The sequence below is a fragment of the Symphalangus syndactylus genome, chromosome 8 (assembly GCF_028878055.3).
Source record: "Symphalangus syndactylus isolate Jambi chromosome 8, NHGRI_mSymSyn1-v2.1_pri, whole genome shotgun sequence".
NCBI classification, from domain to species: domain Eukaryota; kingdom Metazoa; phylum Chordata; class Mammalia; order Primates; family Hylobatidae; genus Symphalangus; species Symphalangus syndactylus.
The window spans coordinates 46,757,701-46,782,073 of NC_072430.2; the positions used below are offsets into that span (position 1 = coordinate 46,757,701).

General features: G+C 40.3%; 2 protein-coding genes across 2 annotated transcripts; both read right to left on the reverse strand.

Moving 5' to 3' along the window:
* Window positions 1–4,681: 4,681 nt before the first annotated feature.
* On the reverse strand, window positions 4,682–5,564 carry LOC129487721 (histone deacetylase complex subunit SAP25-like). Its single transcript, XM_055288984.2, is given in 1 exon segment — window positions 4,682–5,564. A coding segment is annotated over 1 exon segment (873 nt). The 3' UTR covers window positions 4,682–4,691.
* Window positions 5,565–7,196: 1,632 nt separating this feature from the next.
* Window positions 7,197–9,588, reverse strand: LOC129487718 (disintegrin and metalloproteinase domain-containing protein 20-like). The gene has a single exon (XM_055288983.2). It carries the CDS (start codon window positions 9,541–9,543, stop codon window positions 7,312–7,314), a length of 2,232 nt encoding a protein of 743 aa, XP_055144958.1. The 5' UTR covers window positions 9,544–9,588; the 3' UTR covers window positions 7,197–7,311.
* Between the last annotated feature and the right edge of the window lie 14,785 nt (window positions 9,589–24,373).

The following is a 24,373-nucleotide window of genomic DNA, read 5'->3' on the forward strand; positions in this document are numbered from 1 at the left end:
TGGTGGTAACCGCCTGTATCCTCTTAGGCTGAACCTTGAGGTTGTCTGTAGTACTGATGACAAGTCCTATACACACTAATGGCTTTCTACTTTACGGGCGGGTGTGCTCAGCGCATTCATGGAGCAGGCTGGAAACAGGAAGGAGTTAATGCATCTGAAAGCAACTCCGGACAAATGAGAGATGTTGTGTGAATGAGCATGGTAGTTTCCCCAGTCCTCATGGGACTTCTCCGTGGTGTTGGGGTCCGAGACAGGGTGTACATTGTTAGTATAACAGGAACTGGGTCTTTCTACCTTCCCTCAAAAAACCCCAAACAAACAAACAAACAAAAAAACCCAAAACCCTTTTCTTTTCTTCACAAAGTCTTCTTTGTTCTTTGAGCACCTATTGTAAAAGCTGACTGGAGACGGTCTCAGTCTATTCAATTCTCCCTGTGATCCTCCACTATGGACTTTCTTTCAAACTGTGTCTTATTGTTATTAACCCTCACTGTTTTCTTAACAGTTTGGGCACAGAACTGACATCCCTTTGCTCCAGTCTTCCAAGCCCTGGCTACGTGAACTAAGCCAACTGATTGCTGGGTATATCAGCATCTAGATTGTGCAAAATTATCTGAACTTATTTTCGTTCCTGCTGATGCAAGTGCCTGGTGGGTCAAGTTTGGAGCCAGATGCATGCCAAGGTATGGCTTCCATGAAAAGAAAACAACGTCACACTACTTCTCTTTCTGGTGAGTTGGACACCTGTACAGAAGGTCGAGGACTGTCGTTTGTTTAGGTAAAGACATTAGAAAGGGATTTTTCCCTTTGTACTGAAAGCAGAGATGGTGCAGGACCTTTCATAGGTAACTTCCCAAGGCAGTAGTACAATCAAACCCTGTGACTTGATGCCACGGATGGCACACATAGGCCTCTCACAAAGGTCATAAATGGTCCTGACACTGACTCTTATGGTACAAACACTTGCCACATCACCACATGTTATGGATGGCCCAGAAGTCAGCCCTGTGCAACTTGGATTTGCTCACTTGCTCCTCTCATTAGACTGATAGGCACCAAAGATTACATGGTGATAGCATGGTGAGTATTCAAAAAATGTGGAATAACTTGGCCAGGTGACAAAATCAAGCCCTATAGCTGCCAAAACCAAACTAAAGATCTCCTATATCTGATATTGTGCAATCTGTTCTGCTCCTATGGACTGACAGGGACACATACGGATACAGAGATGCCAATATGACAGAAGACAAGGCACGACAAACCCCAATCTGTTGGGTCACAAATTTCACTCTGACATTATTTGTGAACCACACTGGTCTTTTTATCTTGTGTGGTGACAAGGTCTATGAAGGGTTCCCACTTACATGGTCAGAATGATGGGGACTCAGATACCTAACACTTTTGTCACCAGGTACTCCTCCTTCAATGTCAGCCAAATTATAAACTTGGGCTCCTTTGTTCATAAAGTAGTGCCACACAAGCGTACTAAATGAGATGTTATAGAAAATCCACTGATATGTCACAGTTCTAAGTTCCTTTCCATGCTGAGATCCATTTTCCCAAGCTTTGGAACTTATGAGAGGGAAAGGGCAATTCTCAATGTTTCCATAGTAATGGAACAGCAGTCAGTATTACTATGCAAGCACTGAGAAGACTCCAATCAGAAGTTAACAGTTTAGCCTCCATTGTACTTCAGAATCACCATGTCCTGGATACAATGACAGCCCAAGAAGGAGGAGCTTATGCAATCATTGGTGAGGAACGCTGCTTATATGTAAACCACTAGGGACAATTAGAATCTAATCTGAACTTTTTGAAAGACAAGATAAACACTCTTCATCACATAAATGAGGCTAAACCATTCAATTGGACTGACCCATTGCCAGAGATAGGAGACTGGTTGAATGCAATGTGGGTAAATGTGTTTAGATTTGTTCTTTTCTGCTTATTAATTCTCCTTCTAATCTGTGTTCTTCTCTCCCTTTGCAGATCCCCTGCCACTCAGCTACTAATACAACTCTTCTCTCCACAAACACTAACTCAGCTTTTAATTTGAAACTGTTAGGGAAGTTTCAGACAGGGAAAATAAAGGAGTTAAAAGTATGCCTGCCACTCTAAAATATGCCAAATCAGTGTATTGATTACTTCAAGCTCAAAGCACTTTGGAAACTGTAGTTCCAGAAGTGACTATCTGACCTGCCTTTTCCTGCATATAGCAAGCCATAAAAATTCCATGGAGAAAGATGCTTTCCCTGTGCCAGGACAAGAAAATAACCCTATCCCCAGGATTGGAAATTGTTGCTGCAGTAGACCTGTACGAATAAATTAAAGTAACTCTTATCTCCCACTAGCTTTATAACTCCTCCTTGACACTCCCCACCAATACATCTCCTAGTGACTTCCCTGGAATTCACTGTCCCTAGCTTAGATCCTTTTGTGTCACGGCCCCAATCCCTGTTGGACTGAATAAAGGGGGACGAACATGGGAATAAAGACAAAGACAAAAGAGTATGTTTGGTTGAAGGGGTCAGGGGGCTCCTTGCTTCTAGTGAACAAGGGCTTTGAGCTTCTAGCTCCCTTCGTTGAGAATGCAGAAGGCAGGGCCAGAGTGCCAGCTCAGAAACAATATTCTGAAAGAACAGAATTGAGTGCCAGCCTTCACAATGCATTGTGTATATGAAGTCAGAGATTCCTACATGGTGTTGAATATGCAATAGAAAGAATGTATGGGGCCCAGAACCAAGGAAGAGAAGCTGGGTGGCCTCACTTGTCATCACACTTGATGATCCACTGATCTGCTTCCCTCTCTGCAACTATCTGTTCTCTAGGCAGGTCTTGGTCCACAAAGAGAATGCATCTCCGCCAGGGCACCCAGCATAAGTTCCATAGACCTGCAAGCTGCCCTCAGGGCATCTGGGACATCTTCTGTTCAAGGACAAGCAGGTAAAAAGAAGAGTCATTTTGGCAGGAGTAATTGACCCTGGATAGCAGGGGGAGGTAAGGCTGCTGAGCCCCAGTAGAGGCATGGAGGATTATATGGAGAAACTAGGGGATTCACTGGGGAGCCACTTGGAACCACCCAAGGCAATGGTAACTGTGAATGGATATGTGCAGCAGTGTTGACCTCCTGGGATGAAGGTGCAAAAGATTTAAAACAAACATTATAGCAAGTGCTCTGGGTCCTCCCTGACTCACACTTTTGTCCTTTTTCTTTTTCCTTCTTCTCTTTATTTTTTTAAAATTAAAACAAAATTAATGTTATAAAGATGGGATCTTGCTATGTTGCCCAAGCTGGTCTCAAAGTCCTGGGCTCAAGCATTCCTCCCACCTTGGCCTCCCAAAGTACTAGGATTATAGGCATGAGCAACCATGCCCAGTGCCCTCCCCACAACCCTTTTTTTTGAAAAAAAAAAAAAAAAAAACTATATACCTCTCACAGCCCATGGCTATCCAAAAACCCACAAGGTTTGTAAAGACAGTTCTCAGAATTATTGTTCTGTTGGTTATTAGACTCCAAAGAAGGGACAAGGAAATACGAATAGTCCCCATCTACGAGTTTTGGTTAAGGTGAACACTGATGCTAAAATTGAAAGGACAAGGACAGCTACTCAAAACGTTCCCATCTTGTAAAAACCTTGACCCTGCTTCACTTGTGATATCACCTGGTCTTCAGGTACTCCCTCATGTAGTTCAACTGAATAAAGCCTTTAAACTCTATCTGAGTCACTTAAAAAAACTATATATATATTTAATAATTTTGTGTTGTTACTTGGAATAGTTTTGGACAAAAGGCCAACACTGCCCAGTTTTGTGTCAAAGACAGCATTATCAAAGAACCCTAATTTCCTTGGGTGGAGAGGTAAGCCCTGCTCTTGGTCTCTGATTCTTTTCTCTTTTTTTCCCTCATTTAAATTTTTATTCTTGATTTCCAACTTTTATTTTAAGGTCAGCGGTACACGTGCAGGATAGGACGTGCAGGTTCGTTACACAGGTAAACACTGCCACGGTGGTTTGCTGCACAGATCATCCCATCACCTGACTTTCTTTCAGAGCATGGTGGTTGCATGCTTTGACTTTTTTCTAGGTACTCTTTTGTCAGACAGAAGTCAGCATTTTCCTTCCGTCTTTCAGAGTTCTTTAGATGTGCAGAGAGTCTAGGCAACTTTCCTAAGCTGGGACAAGACTCTTCTATTATCTCAAATTTCTTCTACTACAGAAACTCCTATTCAACCCAAACACCTGGACAGATCTGTGTAGACATATGATCTGGTGTAACGTTGATCAATCTGTTAAATTCTTAAGTGGCGTGATTTCATCAGGAATAAATTTGAAATGCACTGCCTTTGGTTACTTGGGTCATGTCAAACTTGTGCATTTTTGTGTCACCTTAGAAGAAAAGGGTAGCAGAATAGCTGACACTTCATGAATAACTTACTTTAATTGGTATGAAGAAACCAAGAAAAATATTTTGAACAGTCTCTAGTCTTGAGTCCTGTTTTCAACAACTTCCATGGTCTTCCTTTCCCAAAGCCCTCCTCCCTTCTGTCTACCTCTGTTTATGCCTTTGATTCTCACCTCCCTTCTATCCTGATCCCTATCTTTTGTTGTTGTTGTTGTTGTTGTTGTTGTTTTTTCCGCAAACCAACACTGTTTTATTGTCAACACAACCAGCTTACTCTGCCCCGAGAAGGCTATGGACAATGCGTGTCTGGGGTCTGTGGGAGAGAGAGGTCAGCATCCTGAGAACTGCTGGGGCTACCACAAGGGCTGAGTGGGTCAGAGGTAGGGTCTGGGGGGCCAGCCGCGGAGGAGCTGGGTCTAGGCTCCCCCTGGCTCATCTGCAGCAGGCCAGTGAGAGCGATCAGCTTCGGCCCGCTGAGCCAGGCAGTGGAGGGGTCCCGGGAGGGTGACAGGCGGGGGAGCACCTTGGCAGACATGATGGGGGGCGGCGGCAGCAGTTTCAGGGAGCCCATCATCTGCTGGGGGACCTTGGACAGGTACAGGGGGACACGCTGCCCCCGGGGCAGCAGAGGGTCCGAGAGGAAGACGTCTTCACAGCACATCACCGGGAACCCTGCATCCGGGGGCGCCTGCTGTCCATTCCAATGCCCTGTGGCAGGGGCCACGGGCCTGAGACCCCTGCCGGAGGCTGCCTCCTACAGCGGCCAGAACGAGAGGCGACACAGCGTCCGGCCTGAGAACGAGGCTCCTGAGCTACAGTTGGCCCCCCACACCAGCCGAGGTCCTGCTTTGGCTTCGTACTTGGGGTCCCAGGGCGCTAGTGGAGTCATCCTCGAGGGGGCCACCTCCCAGGCCACCTGGGGGGAACGGGGATCTGGGGCTCCGGGGGGCTGCTCAGTGGCCAGGCCTGGCGGATGGTGGGGCAGCAGCAGCTGCTCTCTCCGGGTCCAGGAAGGGCTATCCCATGGGGGTGTCCCCAGCTCCCTGGGGGCGTCCGCTCCGGAGCTCCAGGGCTCGCCCTGGTCCTTGCCCACCGCAAGGCCTGGTCCCTCGGGCGCCTCCTCCAGGCCCGCGCCCCACCGCGGCGGCGACCAGGGCAACATTCCGCGTTCCCGAGCGCAGGACCATACCGCCGTGTCCCCGCCGCCCGGCCCGGCCCGGCCGGCTCAGCTTCCCTCCGCGGCGGGAACCTGCCCTCCTTGCGAACCCACCCCAGAGGCCTCTCGGCGACCCCCGATCCCTATCTTCTTAAAGTCCCCCTTGTTTCTTTTCTTCCACATCTCCAGCTCCCTCTTACTATTTGACCTGGAACATCACCTCTTGTTGCATACAACGAACCCTAAAAACAAGAGAAAAGTTTTTAAAACACACACACACACACACACACACACACACACACACACACACACACACAGTCACTCTGTCACCCAGGCTGGTGTGCAGTGGTACGGTCATGACTTACTGTAACCTCCAGCTCCTGGTCTCAAGTGATCCTCCTCTATAGTGACACACTATTACACTGGCTGATTTTTAAATTTTTTTAGAGACAGGGTCTTGCTATCCTGCTCAGATTGGTCTTGAACTCCTGGCCTCAATTGAGCTTCCTGCCTCAGCCTCCTGAATAGCTAGGACTACAGGCACACGCCACCATGCCTAGCTAATTTCTTTATATTTTGTGTTGATAGATTCTCACTATGTTGCCTAGGTTGGTCTCAAACTGGTACTCCCTCCTCAGACTCTGGAATAGCTAGGACTACAGGTATGTGCCACCATGCCTGGATAATTTTCTTATTTTGTAATATTTTATAGAGACAGGGTCTCACAATGTTGCCCAGGTTGGTCTCAAACTCCTGGCCTCAAGGAATCCTCCCACCTCAGGCCCCCAAATCGCTGGGGTTATTGGCGTTAGTCACCATGCCCAACCTTAGTGCACTATTTCTGAAGTGATTCTTCCGGTTTTCCTTTAGGTAAGATTTTGTGTCTGTACATTTATCAGACTGTCGGTTCCATCCTGTAATTTATAGATAGACTGGGCTTAGCCAATTATTAGAGATTTTAAATATGAGATCCCATACCTTTATATCCAGAGAAACTGAGAAGTCATTTAACAGTGAATAATGATCCTTTCTGTAACAGTAAAGACAAAAAGCCAGAGACATTACATATGGGATTCCCCAGGCTTAGCATAATGCAAAAATCATGAGAATAATGAAAATGATAGCAGACAGCATGTACCAAGTGCCCAGAACTTTGGGAGGCCGAGGTGGATGAATCACTTGAGGCCAGGAGTTTGAGACCAGCCTGGCCAAGATGGTGAAACCCTGTCTCTACTAAAAATAGAAAAATTAATCTGGCGTGGTGACGCGTGCCTGTACTCCCAGCTACTCAGGAAATTGAGGTGGGAGAATTGCTTGAACCAGGGATGCAGAGGTTGCAGTGAGCCGAGATTGTGCCACTGCATTCCAGCCTGGCAGCCTACGCACCAGAGTGAGACCCTGCCTCAAAAAAAAAAAAAAAGGAAAGAGTGTGAGCAAATGTATATTAGTGTACACGGGATTTGCTACAGGGGTATCTAGAAAACATTAGCCCCAAATCTTAAATGAGCACAAGTCCTCTTGTTAGCGAATCTAAGAGTTTCTGCCATCATCTATAGAAGTATTGAGAATACGACCACACATGAAATGTTAAGTAAATTTAAACACACAGACCCTTTTTAAATTGCCAAGTGATTTTACTTCAAGATGACATCAGAATTGCTAAAAGGTGATGTAACCGTCAGAGTGACTATTGATTATAACTCCCAGTAAGTGTCAATGTGATTTTCTCCATTGTGTGGGCTCCCATTAGTATTTACTCATTAGGTTCAGTAGTTTTCAATACTGTCTTTTCCATAAATTCTATTGCTTGTGAAAAGCCACCAAGGAGAAGCGAAACCAGAAAAAGGATGCAACGAGTAAATATTAAAACTAGTGCTCGGTTTGTATTTACAAGTATGCTGCCTGTAATACGGTATTGTTTGTCAGGTGGAGGGCCACTATCTATACTACCCCCTTTTCCTCTCAGTTCACATGTTGGTGGTTGCCACCCATGCAGGCAGTGACAATGTTTTTTGTTGTTACACACTCCTTTGTAATTGCATGTTTTAAGATCACACTCAAAATGCAGGTCTTGATAAAAAGTACAATTGTGTTTAAGACAGTAGCTCCCTGGGCCACAGGTTGCACCATCCACTACCAGCCCCATTTCTGGCAAGTCTGTCCCCGGGTGTGCTTCATAGCCAAAGCATTTTTCTTCTTTTATGTCGGGTACTAATATATTACGAAATGTAGTGTGCTCACCTCCACCGGGAATGTGGCTGACATCGCTACAGTGCAACATTCCACAAAAAACATCATCTTCTTCACATGGAAAAGGTCTACTTCTGCCTCGCCATAGAATAACCCCACAGTTTCCAAATCGGTTACCAATCCTATTCAATTTTTGATAGCACGCTGGGGAACCGTCTTTCACTTGGTAGCCAAAAAGGGCTTGACACTGCATATCACGGTCACTGCAGTTTCCTCTTATACAAACAGATACTGCTGAACAAGGGGTTCCATCCTGGATGTAGACGTCATTTGGACACTCTTCCTTTTTCCCATCACAGTATTCCGGTAGATCACATATACCACCCAAGTCTCTGCAAACCACTCCAGGGGCAGCATATTTACACTCATGGCAGCAAAGTCCTGTATTGCAAACACTGCCAAGAGAAAGGGTACAAGAGGTCTCACAACATCTATCACTGGCACAATCTTTAAGGGAGCCACAGTCACATTCTTCCCTCTGATTTTTGATCTTGTCTCCACAACGAGGAGCTACGTACGGAAAATTAGTGTATGGAACATTTGGAGCACTCAAACAAGGATCCCATTGATTAAACTTGTGTTGAATTATCTCATAAGAACAATTGCTCATCATATCATTAAGATCAGGAACAGGAGCCATGAGACAGTTGGTTTGTCGAAAACAATAACAACCAACAGAATCATGTCTCAAGCCCATGTTATGACCTAGTGCATGTGCTGTAACACATGCCCCCCTAAATAGGTGATAATTCATTAAATACACAAACATTGCTCCCCAGTTGGGGTTGCATATTCCATCAAAGCTGGCATAACACTCACTGTTTTGAAGTCGATGTGCTGTAAAAACAACTGAGGTATCATGTGGAATTTGTGAAAACCATCCATAATATTTCCACAAACCAAACTCTCCTACAACCATTTCGGCAGGCATGTTATACAACATTACTATATCCATATCATTCCATATGCACAAAAGACGTACATAGACATTTAAATAAACTGGTTTGAAAATGGTATGTATGATGCTGTTAATAATCACTACATTCTCTATTATGTGTGACATATTAGGGTTCCGCATGAATAATCCATTAGTAACCGTGTAGTGAAGTTTCAAGTTTTTTCTATGATGCCTCCACAAATAAACGTGGCCTGCTCTGGGAGTTTCAGCCAGTTTTACCTTTTCAGATTCTTGATCTGTCTCTTCCCCTTCAGTCTTACATCTACTAACCTCTCCTGGTCTTTCTTCTGACACAAGCAGAGATACTATATGCTCAAATTTGGAAGAAGCCTCCAGGGGTTTGATTTCATAAGTCAGGTCATCCACCTGCAGCATGCCACGCAGACCTCCACAGCAGGTGTCCAATGTGGCCACAGACCCAGGAACCCCTTCCAGGTAGCAGTCGTAGTAACAGTCTTGTGGGACAAAAGGGTAGTTCTCCTGCATGGCCCCTTGGTCATTATTAGTAAAAACAGGTAAATGTCTGGGCATCATGTTCTTCTTGAGCGTCATGTGAATCACGTGTCTTCGGCCCCGGAAACGCATGCTGTAAGAGAGTTGGTCTGGCATCTCAACTCCACCCCTCCTGTGGGGCACTTTCTTGGGGATCACAATTTCTGAGGAAGTGAAGCGCCATCCTGGTGGGTCATGAAAACAATAGACCTGGGACAAGAGTGCCCAGAGGACAGGCAGCCAGAGAGCACCTGTCAAGGGGTCCTGGACCCAGGCAGGTCCCATGAATAAGGGAAGCTTTGACCAAAGACAATGCAATCAAATGGGAGGCAGAAAGAGGATTCCTCAGTCTTCAGCCTTCTCCTCAGGGCAGTTATGAGGAAAGCAGAGTGAGTCTGCAGGCTTGGTACCCCCGATAGGGAAGGGGTAAGGGTTAGGCTATTACATTACAATGGTGTGCTCATCAGGGGAGGCTGTTTTCAGTGAGCTGGAGACCTAGGCCAGCAGGTCAAAGGAAGAGGAAAAACAATGGCAGGAATTGAGAATAGCAGTATATAACTGAGCTGAAATGTCCCTTGTCCTCTAAGGGAATTCATAAGTGGGGTTTGATGAGTAAGTGGGTTTGATGCAAGTTTAGGACACTTAAGGACATTTTTCTCAAGCCTAAATGAGGGAAGGACTCAACATGTAATTAAAAGAGGGAAGCGTATACAATGATAAGGAAAGTGGAAACTTCTCCTTAAAAGAATTTTGAGTGCTGCAATAAACATACGTGTGCATGTGCCTTTATAGTGTAATGATTTATAATCCTTTGGGTATATACCCAGTAATGGGATTGCTGGGTCGAATGGTATTTCTAGTTCTAGATCCTTGAGGAATCGCCACACTGTCTTCCACAATGGTTGAACTAATTTACACTCCCACCAACAATGTAAAAGCGTACCAATTTCTCCACATCCTTTCCAGCATTTGTTGTTTCCAGACTTTTTAATGATCACCATTCTAACCGGCGTGAGATGGTATCTCATTGTGGTTTTGATTTGCATTTCTCTAATGACCAGTGATGATAGGCATTTTTTCATGTTTGCTGGTTGCATAAATGTCTTCTTTAGAGAAGTGTCTGTTCATATCCTTTGCCCTATTTTTGATGGGGTTATTTGTTTTTTCCTTGTAAATTTGTTTAAGTTCCTTGTAGATTCTGGATATTAGACCTTTGTCAGATAGATAGATTGCAAAAATTTTCTCTCACTCTGTAGGTTGCCTGTTTTCTCTAATGATAGTTTCTTTTGCTAAGCAGAAGCTCTTCAGTTTAGTTAGATCACATTTGTCAATTTTGGCTTTTGTTGCCATTGCTTTTGCTGATAAACAACTTCAGCAAAGTCTCAGGATACAAAATCCATGTGCAAAAATCACAAGCATTCCAATACAACAATAATAGGCAAGCACAGAGCCAAATCATGAGTGAATTCCCATTCACAATGGCTACAGAGAAAATAAAATACCTAGGAATACAGCTTACAAGAGACCTGAAGTTCTCTTAGAGGAGAACTACAAATCACTGCCCAAGGAAAGAAGAGAGGACACAAACAAATGAAAAAAACATTACATGCTCATGGATAGGAAGAATCAATATTGTGAAAATGGCCATACTTCCCAAAGCAATTTAGACATTCAATGCTATTCCTATCAAACTACCATTGGCTTTCTTCACTGGAGAAAGGTACTTTAAATTTCATATGGAACCAAAAAAGAGCCCTTATAGTCAAGACAATCATAATCGAAAAGAACAAAGCTGCAGACATGATGCTACCTGACTTCAAACTACACTACAAGGCTACAGTAAAGAAAACAGCATAGTACTGGCACCAAAACAGATATATAGACCAATAGAACAGAACAGAGGCCTCAGAAATAACACCACACATCTACAACCATCTGATCTTTGACAAACCTGACAAAAACAAGCAATGGGGAAAGGATTCCCTATTTAATAAATGGTGCTGGGAAAACTGGTTAGCCGTGTAAGTAGATTTCTCATCAGAAAACAAGGAAGTGAGAAGGGAGTGGCACAACATTTTTCAAGTACTGAAAGAAAAGAGCTATCAACCATGAATTTTATATCATGTGAAACTATCCTTCAGGAATGAAGAGGAAATAAAGACATTCTGAAAGGAAGGAGAACTACAAGAGTTTGCAGCTAGCAGATCTACTGTTAAAGATTGGCCGAAGGACACTGTGGAAAGTAGTTTGGAGATTTCTCAAAGAATTAGAAAGAGAACTTCCATTCAACTGAGCAATCCCATTACTGGGTATATACCAAAGAAAAATAAATTTTTCTACCAAAAAGACACAAGCACCTGTATGTTCACTGCAGCACTATTCACAATAGCAAAGACACAGAACCAACATAGGTGCCCAACAATGGTGGATTAGATAAAGAAAATGTGGTACATCCACACTATGGAATACTATAGAGCCATACAAAGAATGAAATCATGCCTTTGCGGTAACATAGATGCAGCTTGACATGATTCGTATCTGTGTCCCCACCCAAATCTCATGTTGAATTGTAATCCCCAGTGTTGGAGGTGGGGCATAGTGAGAGGTGATTGAATCATGGAGATAGATCCTTCATGAATGGTTTAGCGTCATCTTCTCAGGTAAGGGTGAGTAAGTTCTCATGAGATCTGTTTGTTTAAAAGTGTATAGCACCTCTCCCATCACTCACTTTGTCCTTCTCCAGCCATATGAAAAGTGATGGCTTCCCCTTCACCTTCTGCCATGATTGTAAGTTTCCTGAGATCTCACCTGAAGCCAAGCAGATGACAGCATCATGCTCCCTGCAGAACTGAGTCAATTAACTTCTTTTCTTTATAATTTACCCAGTCTCAGGTATTTCCTTATAGCAGTGCACGAATGAACAAATACACAGCTGGAGGTAACAGAAAACCAAAAACCAAATACAAATAAGAATTAGCTATAACAAATAGAAATAAATAATGAAATGGAAGACTTAAGAATTAACAATAATTACCTTAAACGTAAATGATCTTAATACACCAATCTAAAGACAGAGAGAAGCAGAGTGGATAAATAAAAATGACACAACACTATGCCGTGTATAAAAAATTCACTTCAAATCTAATTAAATAGGCTGAATGTAAAAGAACTGAAAAAGATTAACCATGCAAACATTGATTTAAAAAAAGCAGGAGTGGCTACATACTTTCACACACAAATGAGTACAAATATAACTGAGGAAATCTGAGTAAGCCCAGTGAATTGTATTGATGTTGACAACCTAGTTATGTTATTGTACTATAGTCTAATAACTATATTTTTCTTCCATTGGGAGAAACTAGGTAAAAGCTATATGAGATCCCTCTATTATTTTTATAACTTTTTTTATAACCACCTATAATTATCTCAATAAAATTTTCAACTGAAAATTTGAATGAGTAGTTTAAAATCTTCCTAAAAAGAAAACAAGCTTTGATGGTTTTATAAGCTAATTCTACCTAACAGTCAAGAAATAAATAACTCCAATGTTGTACCATTGAACATTCTTCAATTCATTTTAAGAGATGGTATAATCATAACACTTAAACCTAAGAAGGAGGGCACAAGAAAGAAAATTATAGCTTGCCCTCAATAATGACCACGGATTTAAAAATCCTACACAAATATTAAGTCATATTTAGCAATGTATGAAAAAGACAGTACATTACAACCATGTTAAATTAATTTTAGTAATGCAATATTGTTTCAACATTTGAAAATCAATCAATATAATTCAGTATATTAAAGATTAAGGAAGAAAGACTATATAATCAGATCCAATAATGCAATTACTTGGCTAAAATCCAACATCTATTCATAATTTAAATAAAAAACAACCATTAGCAAACTAAAATGAACCTACAACAAACATCATACTTATCTGTGCAACAATGAAGCATTCCCTTTAAGATTTATTACAAGACACAGATTATGTATTACCACTTTCATTAATCATTGTTCTGGAGTTCCAAGCCAGCACAATAGGCAAGAAAAGAAATAAGTGTATAAGGATTGAAAAAAAAAGTAAAACTGTCATAATTTACAAAGGTTGTGATTTTCTTTGTAGAAAATCCAAAATAATCCACAGATAAATTACTCAATTAAGAGCAATTAGAATGTCTATTACATAAAATACAGTTACATAAAATAATTATGTTTTATTATGGCCACAAGAAACTAAAAATAATATTTACAGGATCCTCAATATGTAAGTACCTAGAAAAAGCTAGCAAAGGTGCACAAGACCTTCACTAAGGAAATTATAACTGTTTCACAAATTCGTTACCAAAACAAGAGATACACCATATTCATGGATTGGAAAATAATATTACAAAGATGTCAGTTCTCTGTCAAATTGATGTATTTATTTACTGCAATTCCAGTGAAAACTTTAAAAAGTATTTTGCTGATATCGAAATGGGAAAGTTCACTTATGCCCCGGATCGAAATGGGAAAGTTCACTCATGCCCCTGGAAGGGTGTGCGATGGGGGTGTGGCTTGCTTCTTAGGTGCCTGGATGCTCAAACCTCTAGCAGGATCATGCAGATGGATAGGTTGTGGGGCTGTGAACCCAAGGCAGCGTCTAGGGGCGAATGTTTACAGCTGAAGCCCTGGTGGGCGTGTGTTACAGTATGCTCTTTCAGTTTAGCTGTCCGTAGGTGGCTTGTGTTAGCTCAATTAGACCCCTTCCCTTATCTGTCCCTTAAGGACAGAGGGCTTTCTGTATCCCAGGGTTTCCTGCCTTGGTGTACAGGAAGGATTGGATTACACATGGGTTTGAAGAATGAGTGCAAGGTTTTATTGAGTGGAAGTAGCTCTCAGCAGATCGGGGAGCCAGAAGGGAGATGGAGTGGGAAGGTGGTTTTCCCCTGGAGTTGGGTGCTCAGCAGCCGGGCTCTCCTCCGACGCCCCAGCCAAACTCCATGTTGCTCCGCCAGTTGCCTGCCAGCATCTGTCAGTGTGCTTTTATGCCCATGTGTTCCTCTCAATGTCCAGCTACTTGTGTCTCTGCCCACTAGGGTCTTGGGGTTTTCATAGGCACAGGATGGGGGTGTGACAGGCCAGGTGGTCTTGGGAAATGCAACATTTGGACATGAAAAGAGAAATGTCTGTCCTCACCTAGGTCTGTGACTGCAAGCCTGGGGTGGAGCCCTAGTCAAGGACCATGCCCTTCCCTTCCCAGCATTTCCCTGCCCCCCCGTATCAATATTACAGGAAGAATATTGTGGAAGAATAAAGTGCCAAAAATAGCCAAGACACTCTTGAGAAAAACTTCAAGATGGGAGGAATACCTATCAGATATGGAGAGTCTTTATATAACTCTAGTAATTAGGGAGAGTGTGCTATTAGTGGAGATGTAGACAAGTATTTCAGAAGAATAGAATGGAAGCCTTGGAAAAACTCATCCAAATATTGAAACTCGGTATATAATAGGGTTGACAGCAGATAAATAGAAAAAGGATATTTCTTCCATAAATGATGCTGTAATAATGGAAAAAACAACTCACATTATACACAAAAATTAATATCTATCAGATGGCTCAAGAATCTAAATGTCAAAGGCAACTATAAAAGTTCTCCAGGGCCTTTATACACGCTGGTCCTTGTGTTCAGAATGTTCTGTTATGCCCTCTGTCTGCTTAACTGCAACTCACCCTTCAGATTTCAGCTTATATAAGACCTCCTCATACAAGCCTCCTTGGTTGTCCAGGCTTAATTAGATTCTCTTGTTATAAGTGCTCAGAGGTCCTCTCTTTTTGTTTTTTCCAAACTCTTTCTTTGAGATATACTTTATATAAAATAAAGTGAACAAATCTTAAGTGTTTAGCTTGATGGATTTATTTACATAGGTAAATGCCTGTGTAACCACCACCCAGGTCAAGACACACAAGATGCTTCTCTTAAGTTTAGGCACTTGATTTCTTTCTATTGTCAAATAAAAGAGGAGGCAGCGAGGATTAGATGGAAGTTTTGCTAACTGGTCCTGGAAAAAAAAAAAAGCCTATTTACACTACTCAAAGCAACTTCTAATTTAAAAATTATGTCACTTCCTCACTCTCCATTCTCTTGTGGGTCTATTTTTATATGAATTCCATTCTTATTTCAATATTATAAACTTACTATATCCTCGTATACGATTCTGAAGGTACCCTTTCCATGTATTTATTCAGTATTGTCATTTTTCTTTTGAGATATTTTTCCTTTTTTGATAAATATTTTTCTTCTAGATAACTTTCAGAAATCATTTTATCAAGCAGCCATAAAATCATGAAACATTCTAGGAACATGTCGTAACTTTAGTTTGCTTAAATTTTTTCATTCATGTCCTTAGTGGCAGAAACTGCTATGTGAATTCTGGTCACTAGAATGTGGATTAAATTGACATATGGGATGTCCAGCCTTGCCCCTAAAATCAGTGTCCTTCCACCTCAATGTCCTTCCCCTCAAAATTCTCCATACTCATTTCCCCATTTGACATGGCTGGAATATAGATGGAAACGACCTCACAGCAATTTTGGAAGCCATGTATTGGAGATAGGGGAGCCACAGTGATACAGACAGGGGGCGGCCAAGGGTCCCCTGCAAAACCCGCCTTCAAGCCTAAAACAGCCTGAAGTCCGAAAAGTCGGATTACCGACCTGGAGAATCTCCTATTGGCCTACGCGCTGGGAGGAAGCGGTGGGGCCTCGGGAAGCTCTCGCTGTTTGCATGGGGAGGAGCTGGCCCCTCCCGTTCCTGTACGGTAACCGGCAAGTCAGTCTGTGACATGGGGGCTGTTAACAGGAGCCCCTGTCACTCAGGAGCCCCTCTCACTTTGCTAAGAGTCTTTTTGCTTTTCACCCAATACATTCCGTAACTTCTCACCCTTCAAAGTGTCTGCGTGCCTAATCTTTCCTGGTCGTGTCGCAAGAACCGAGTTTTTCCTACAAGAAGAAGGAAGTAACCTGGGTCCCTGAATTTCATTCGAAGAACAGCTGCCTCTGATCTGAAATACTCATTTTGTCTTTATGTGAGGAAGATATAAACTTTCATTGGGGTAAGCTGCTGAAATTTTGAGGCTGTGTATTATAACAGCTAGCCAGTTATGACTAATGCATTTTTTAGGAGGTTCTCTAGAACTTTTCATCATTGAAACTTTGTTTATAATTTATTTTTAATGATATATTAGTTATAATTATGTATTATATTACTTTTAAAAATATATAATAATGTAGAAAAATGAGAAATTAGGAAAAGTAAATTAAAATCACAGTAACATTGACATTCAATAACAGTTTTTAACATATCATTTCTATCTTTTCAGTTGTCCATTAGATGGTCACTCAGTTTCTGTGCTTTCCCATGTTGTAATTTAAAAATAAGTTTATGTTTCTTAAGTTCCCACTTGCCTGTAGTTTCCAGATTTAGAAAATAAAAATATAGGATCCCTAGTTCAGTTTGAATTTTGACTAAATAATGAATAATTTTTTTAGTATAAGTATGTCCCATGCAATATTAAAAATTACATTTTAAATATTACATTAAAAATTTGTTTACATTACTTAACATTAAAAATTTGTTGTTTATCTGAAACACAAATTTAACTGGGTATCCTGAATTTTACTTGTTAACCCTAAAATGCAAGGAATTAACATGAAAATGTACCCCCAGTTGTTTTTTCTAAGTTTCATATATTAAGAAACAGTCCAGCATGGTCCTTCCCTGTTGTCATTTTTGCTGCCCTACTGCTGTCATCCTTGCTAATGGTTCTCATAAAAATGCCTAGCTAAAGCTGCCTATATAGCTTGTTAGAGATTCATAAACAACAATAAAATAGGACTACAAGCTTGAGTCCATCTCAGTGTCCCTTATTGGGTACCACTCTTCCAAGTTCTTTTCCTACCTTCATATGGTACAGTGAATTCATTTGCATCATTGGGAAAACTCTGAGTATCTCTGTGCCTCTAAATTCAGATTCAACTTCCCTGACACCCTTGTGAACACTTCTGCATCCTAGGCATCGTCCTAAGTACTTTACATGCATTGCCTTATTTAATTGGCCGAAATGACCAACGATCCTGGTTTGCCCAAGATTGTCCCAGTTTTAGTATCGCAAGTGTTGGTCCCATGAAACCCCTCCCTAGGAAGAAAAGCCCTAGTTTTCAGTGATGGATGTGGAAGGTTAGGGGAGAAGTACAAAATTCATACAGTGATTCAAAAAACAAAGGCTAAAAACAACATTGCTTTTATTATCAAATGATACAACATAAATTAATCTGTTTTTCATAGCCACTGTCTCTGATTTCCCCTTGCCCGCTGATGCTGGCAATTGTAATTTGCGTTTGCAATAATTAATCATGCGTTATTGCATCCTCGAGTAATGCAGGTTAAGTGTGCAGCTTTAGAACTTAAAAAAAAGTGCTGGAAAAAGCCAAGTTAAACAAGACTTCTCAATGTTTTTTTTTTTTTTTTTTTTTTTTACCACCTTGTAACTTACTTGGACTCCAATTTCAATTTCACAAGTACAAATTACCTATATGCCTCAAAACCATTTTCCATGAGAAAGAAAAGTTCAGCTTAGGATGGCATCCAATGTGTTTTAGACTTTTTTTTTTTGAGCATTTAAACCATGAATAGCCTATATAATGAATTTATAGATGCAAAGGGCTTGATTGACAAAGAACTAATCTGTCAAAACAAGCCTGTAGAAACAAAGTGGATAGGCATTTTTGGAGAGCTGGAAACTAATTCCTACAAGTCCAAAATTTCTGCTGTTGGCAGAAAGTAAAATCCTAAGCGTTCCATGTTCACATGCTTTTGTAAGAAAATATTTAGCTTTATGTCATCACATTGAACTGATATCCAGATTCAGCACAATATGGGCTTGCTAAGAGCAGAGCTGCAAGTCAAAGTGAATTTTATGTTTCACTGCTCAGTACTGATATTACACACAAAAAAAGAAGCATGTTCTAAATGCTACAAGCAGTTCAGACAAGGATTATGGTAAAGGAAGCAGAAAGTAAAAATATAGGACAGAAAGTAATGTCATTATTATTTTTTATTCAATATAGGCAATATGTGTTAATTAGTCCTATTGATTTACATGAGCACTTTAAAAAACCTTACATTTATATATCTTAGAAGATACATCTATGGTCAACTTATAGTTGACAAGTGTGCCAAGACCATTCAATGGGAAAAGAATTGTCTTTTCAACAAATGGTGCTGGGACAGCTGGATAGCTGCATGCAAAAAATGGAGCTGGACCCTCATGTGATTTGAATATATGTCCCTGCCCAAATATCATGTTGAATTGCAATCCCCAGTGTTGGAGGTGGGGCCTGGTGTGGGAGGTATTTGAATCATGGGGACGTATCCCTCATAAATGGCTTAGCCTGTCCCCTTGGTGATAAGTGAGCTCCCACTCTGAGCTCTCCCGAGATACGGTCATTTAAAGGTGTGTGGTACCTTGCCCTCACTCTCTGTCTTGCCCTGTTCTCACCATGTAATGTGCCTGTTTCCCCTTTGCCTTACACCATCATTAGAAGCTCCCTGAGGCCTTCCTAGATGCAGATGCCACTATTCTTCCTGTACAGCCTGCAGAACTGTGAGCCAATTAATTCTCTTTTCTTATAAATTACCCAGTCTCAGGTATTTCTTTATAGCAATGCAAAAAACAGCCCAATACAGACCACTACGTCATGCCTTTTTTTTTTCTTTTCTTTTTTTCTTTTTTGAGACAGAGTCTCGCTCTGTCACCTAGGCTGTAGTGCAGTGGCACCATGTCGGCTCACTGCAACCTCCACCTCCTGGGTTCAAGCAATTCTCCTGTCTCAGCCTCTCGAGTAGCTGGGATTACAGATATGCACCACCACGCCCAGCTAATTTTGTATTTGTAGAGACAGGGTTTCACCATGTTGGCACACTGGTCTTGAACTCCTGTTCTCAAGTGATCTGCCCACCTCGGCCTCCCAAAGTGCTGGGATTACACGCATGAGCTACCTCACCTGGCCAGATTTGGCAAATAATTCTTAGATATGGACACCATAACCATGAGAAAAAATAAATTAGAAACAAAAAAAAATTAGACTTTATCAAAATTAAGAACTTTTGTGCTTCAAAGTACATCATGAAGAAGGTGAAAAAGGCAATCCACAGAATGGCAGAAAATATTTGAACATTATATATCTGATAAGGGACTTGTGTCTAGAATATATAAAGAAGTTTTAAATTCAATAATAAAAAGACAACTAACTCAGTTTAAAAATAGGCAAAGGATCTCTCCAAAGAAGACATATAAATGGCCAACAAAGCACATAAAGAGATACCTAAGGCCAGGCACAGTGGCTCACACCTGTAATCCCAGCCATTTAGGACAGGAGGATTATTTGTCACCTGACACAGGAGGATTGTCTGTTGCCAGAAGTTTGAGACCAGCCTGGGTAACATAGCGAGACCATCTCTACTGTATATATATATATATATATATATATATATGCTGGGCTATATATAATATATATTTATATATAATATATTTCTATATGTAATATATTCATATATATTATATATAGCCTAGCATGGTAGGGTGCACCTTAGTCCCACCTACTCAGGAGGCTGAGACAGGAGGCTCATTTGAGTTCAGGAGTTCAATGCTGCAGTGAGCTATGATCACATCACTGCACTCCAGCTTGGGTGACAGAGGAGATCCTGCCTCTTAAAAAAAATAAATAAAGATGCTTGACATTATTAGTTGCTGGTCATCATTTATCATCATGGAAATGCAAAGCAAAGCCACAATGAGATACTACTTCACACCCATAAGATGCCAAGAATAAAAAAGATAACAACAGGCATTGGCAATATGTGGAGAAACTAGAACACTCATACGCTTCTTGTGGGAACATAAAATGGTCCAGCTTCTTTGGAAAAGTCTCACAGTACAGCAATAGATTAAACATAAGAGTTACTATAAGACCCAGCAATTCTACTCCTAGGCATATATTCAAAAGAAATGAAAACACATGCCCACATAGAAACTCAAACATGAATGTTTATATCAGCATTATTCATAATTTCTCAAAGTGGAAATAACCCAAATGTTAACAAATGGATGAACAAAATATGGTGTATCCATATAGTGAAATAACGTTCATTCCATAAAATGGAGTGAAGTAGTGATACATGCTACTATATGAGTGAGCTTTTAAAGCATGCTAAGTGAAATAAGCCACACACAAAAGGACAAATATTGTATGATTCCACTTATATGAAATATCTAGAACTGACAAATTCACAGAGACACAAAGTAGATTAGTGACTGCTTAGAGCTGTTATGGGAGGAGAGAGGGATGACAGCTGAAGAATATGGAATTTCTTCCTAAGGTGGTGAAAATGTTCTAAGATTGACTATGACGAAGGCTGTACGTCTCCGAATATGCTAAAAATAATTGAACTGTAGACTTTAAGTGAGTAAACTGTGCAGTATGTGAATTATCAATAAAACTTTTAAAAAGAATACACAATATTATAGTCTACTAAATTTAGATATCCAATACAACGTTTTCAAAGGAGTTAAAATAAATTGCCTGTATCAGAAGGCAGAAAGCAACATTGTAAAAATATTGTTTTATTTTTCTTACATATAATTTATTTAATTAGTCCTATCATTACTAATTCTATCAATTAGTCCTATTGTTGTTTTGTTTAAATAATAGCATTATGTAATAGAAAAGTAATACACAATGATGCATAATTTCAAATGACATTGATTTTCATATTTTTGTTAAAGTAATACAACATAATTGTGCTAATTCTAATTATATATATGTATAATAATACATTATTATATAAAACATATATGTATTAATTTATTTTGTTCTGGTATGGCTGTGTCCCAGGTTGGCATTGTAAATAGTTGGCTACTCATTTAACTCCCACATAAATTCTATGACGCAAATAATACAATTATCCACTCCAAACTCCTGACCCCAATTTATAGATGAAGGAACAGAGGCTCAGAGATATTAAGTAACTTGCTTAAAACAACAAGAAAATAAATGGAATTTTTTCTCCCTCCCATATAAGGTTTATCTACTCAATTATTTCCTCTTTTTAGGATGATTGAACATAAAAATGTCTATTCTCTTTAATCTAGTTTTCAAAAACTAGTAGTCCATGGTAGTGTGAGTTTGAGTGTGCATGCATACACTTGAGTGCCTGTTTGTGTGTGTTATTGGTCAGCAGCGCATTTTAAAACTGGGAATTTTCATATATAAATCCAGATTTGGTTTTTCTCTTGAAAACTCAAATGATATGGCAACACTGGGTCCACATTCCTCCACAGCAGCAGTTGCTAGTCTGTAGCTATCTCTTTAGTCGGGAGAGTCATCTTCAATTTGCCCAGTTTGCCATCTCCTGCAGCTTCTCTCAAGGACATTACACTTCCTTTAAAGAGGTAGCCTACCATAATGGCTACAGACAGGGCTGTGAAGCCAGATGGATTCAAATCTAAGCTCTGCTACTTATTGGTCTATAACAATTAACAAATTACTTAACCTTTCTGTGTATAGATTTCTTCATTTTTACAACTAAGCTACAAATAATATCTTCTTCATGGGTTTTTTAAAGGATCTATTGTAATAATTCAAGTAAAACCCTTGGAACACTCCTTGCCATTTATATGTTTCCTATTATTATAATTCCTACCTGTCACAGTGTAGTCATTTCACTTTGGATCCCTTGCTGTAAAGGAAACTCCATCCCTCCACCCTCAAAGGGATCACCTCAGCCAGACAATTAGATCAGATCATAATAGTCCAGCAACTGTGCCTTTGGGAGTGTTCTGTCCTAAGTCATTCCACACATGGACATCAATAATCCAGCCCATGTTGAGCTGAACCATGGCCAGTGCAATTACTTTTTATAGTTTCTATTCATCAGGGAAGATCCTGCTTCATGTCCCTTCTGCAGTTTTTAGTTTCCCAGATTTAGTTAACCTGCATATAATTAATCAAAAAGGAACAACAATAGCTTCACCACAACAAGCAACATGAGGCAAGGCAGTCTCTAAATCCACATCTCTAAATTCATACGGGCAAACAACATTCTTTCCATCCTTATCTTGAACTCCACCCCAAAGAAGTTACGGAGTCTCAGAGGCAGCTCTGATTCAAACACACTTGAGAAGACCCATTACCAAACGGAATATTGACCATTCCATCTAAATCATTTGAATGAGGTTAAGGGTGTCCCACCCGCTCCCTCCACCCCATTCCCTCACCCCTGCCTCCAGAAGATAAAATACACTCTCTATCTCCTTTAGGACTGAAAAAAAAAAAAAAGCTGACAATTTTTTAAAGATTCAACAAGAATCTTAAAGGTCTGGCTTTAAATAATTACACCTATATATTAAATAGATTGTAAATATAAATACATGCAATTTTAACAAAATAGATTCTACTCTCAATGATACCTTAAAATCTGCTCTTTTCACTACATTACTAATATATTTTAATGTCAATGCATTTACTTCTGCAGTGTTTTTTCGGTGGTTTTTTGTTATTCAGCGGTATGAATGTGATCAATTCCCTGTACCTGGACATTTGAATTGTTTGCTGAGTCACTCACTAAGAGAACAACGATGTGATAAACATCCTTGTGAATTACATTTATTTACCCTGGAAATTTTTCCTAGATGTTTTTCTCCTAAGTTCTTCTCACTTTTTAAAATAGCTTATTTTTAGGAAAAAAATTTGTTTGTTTTTCGTTTTTAATTTTATTTTAAATTCTGGGGTACATCTGCAGGATGTGCAGGTTTGTTACATAGGTAAACATACGCCGTGGTGGTTTGCTGCACCTATCAACTCATTGCCTAGATATTAAGCCTGGCATGCATTAGCTATTTTTCCTGATGCTCTCCCCTAAACTGCCCTCCCCCAACAGGCCCCAGTGTTTGTTGTTCCCCTCCCTGTGTCCTTGTGTTCTCATTGTTCAGCTCCCACCTATAAGTGAGAACATGCAGTGTTTAGTTTTCTGTTCATGCATTAGTTTGCTGAGGATAATGGCTTCCAACTTCATCTATGTCTCTGCAAAGGACATGATCTCGTTGCTTTTTATGACTGCATAGTATTCCATGGTGTATATGTACCACATTCTCTTTATCCAGTCTATCACTGGTGGGCATTTGGGTTGATTCCGTGTCTTTGCTATTGTGAATAGTGCCGCAGTGAACATACGCATGCATGTATTTTTATAATAGAATGACTTATATTCCTTTGAGTATATACCCAGTAATGGGATTGCTAGGTCAAATGGAGAAAAAAAATCCTAAAATATCCTAATTAGAATATTTCATCTAATTAGAATATTTCATCCTAATTAGAATATTTCCGTTGGACCCTAATTGACACAGAAGCTACTATTTACCAATATCTACTATGTGTCCTGTACTTTACATTTTTTACTTAAATCACCCAACAGCCTTTTTGTGATTAGTATTATTTTCATTTAAGAAATGAGGGTGAAAAAAGCAAAGTAATATGCCCAGGGTGACATATAGTTAGTAGCGGAACTAAAATTTGAATTCTTACTGGCCTCACTTCAAAGATCAAGCACTTTCCTTAACACCATATTCCTGAAGAGATTTCATGATTCAATTTTTGTATCATCCAATAATATTTTAGATGCTATGAGAAAGAGGACCATTTAAAACTGTCAATGAATGAATTTACAAAATGAATAACTACTCACCAACAAAACATTTATGGAAATCAAAATGTTTATCAGGTAACTGAAATCAAGAGGCATTTCCAATTTGTACCATCTGCTTTGAGATGGATACAACTCCATGCTCTTCCTCAGTGCCTGTTCAAAGCTCTTTGAGAGGTCTCTCTATTCATTAATCTATTTTCTGTTAGTTATTATAAAAAACGTTAAGTACTAATTTCAACCTGTTTTAGACTTAACAACAAAGAACACATTTAAAAGTCTGTCAGCCCCGGGTGCGGTGGCTCACGCCTGTAATCTCAGCACTTTGGGAGGCCAAGGCGGGCGGATCACGAGGTCAGGAGTTCAAGAC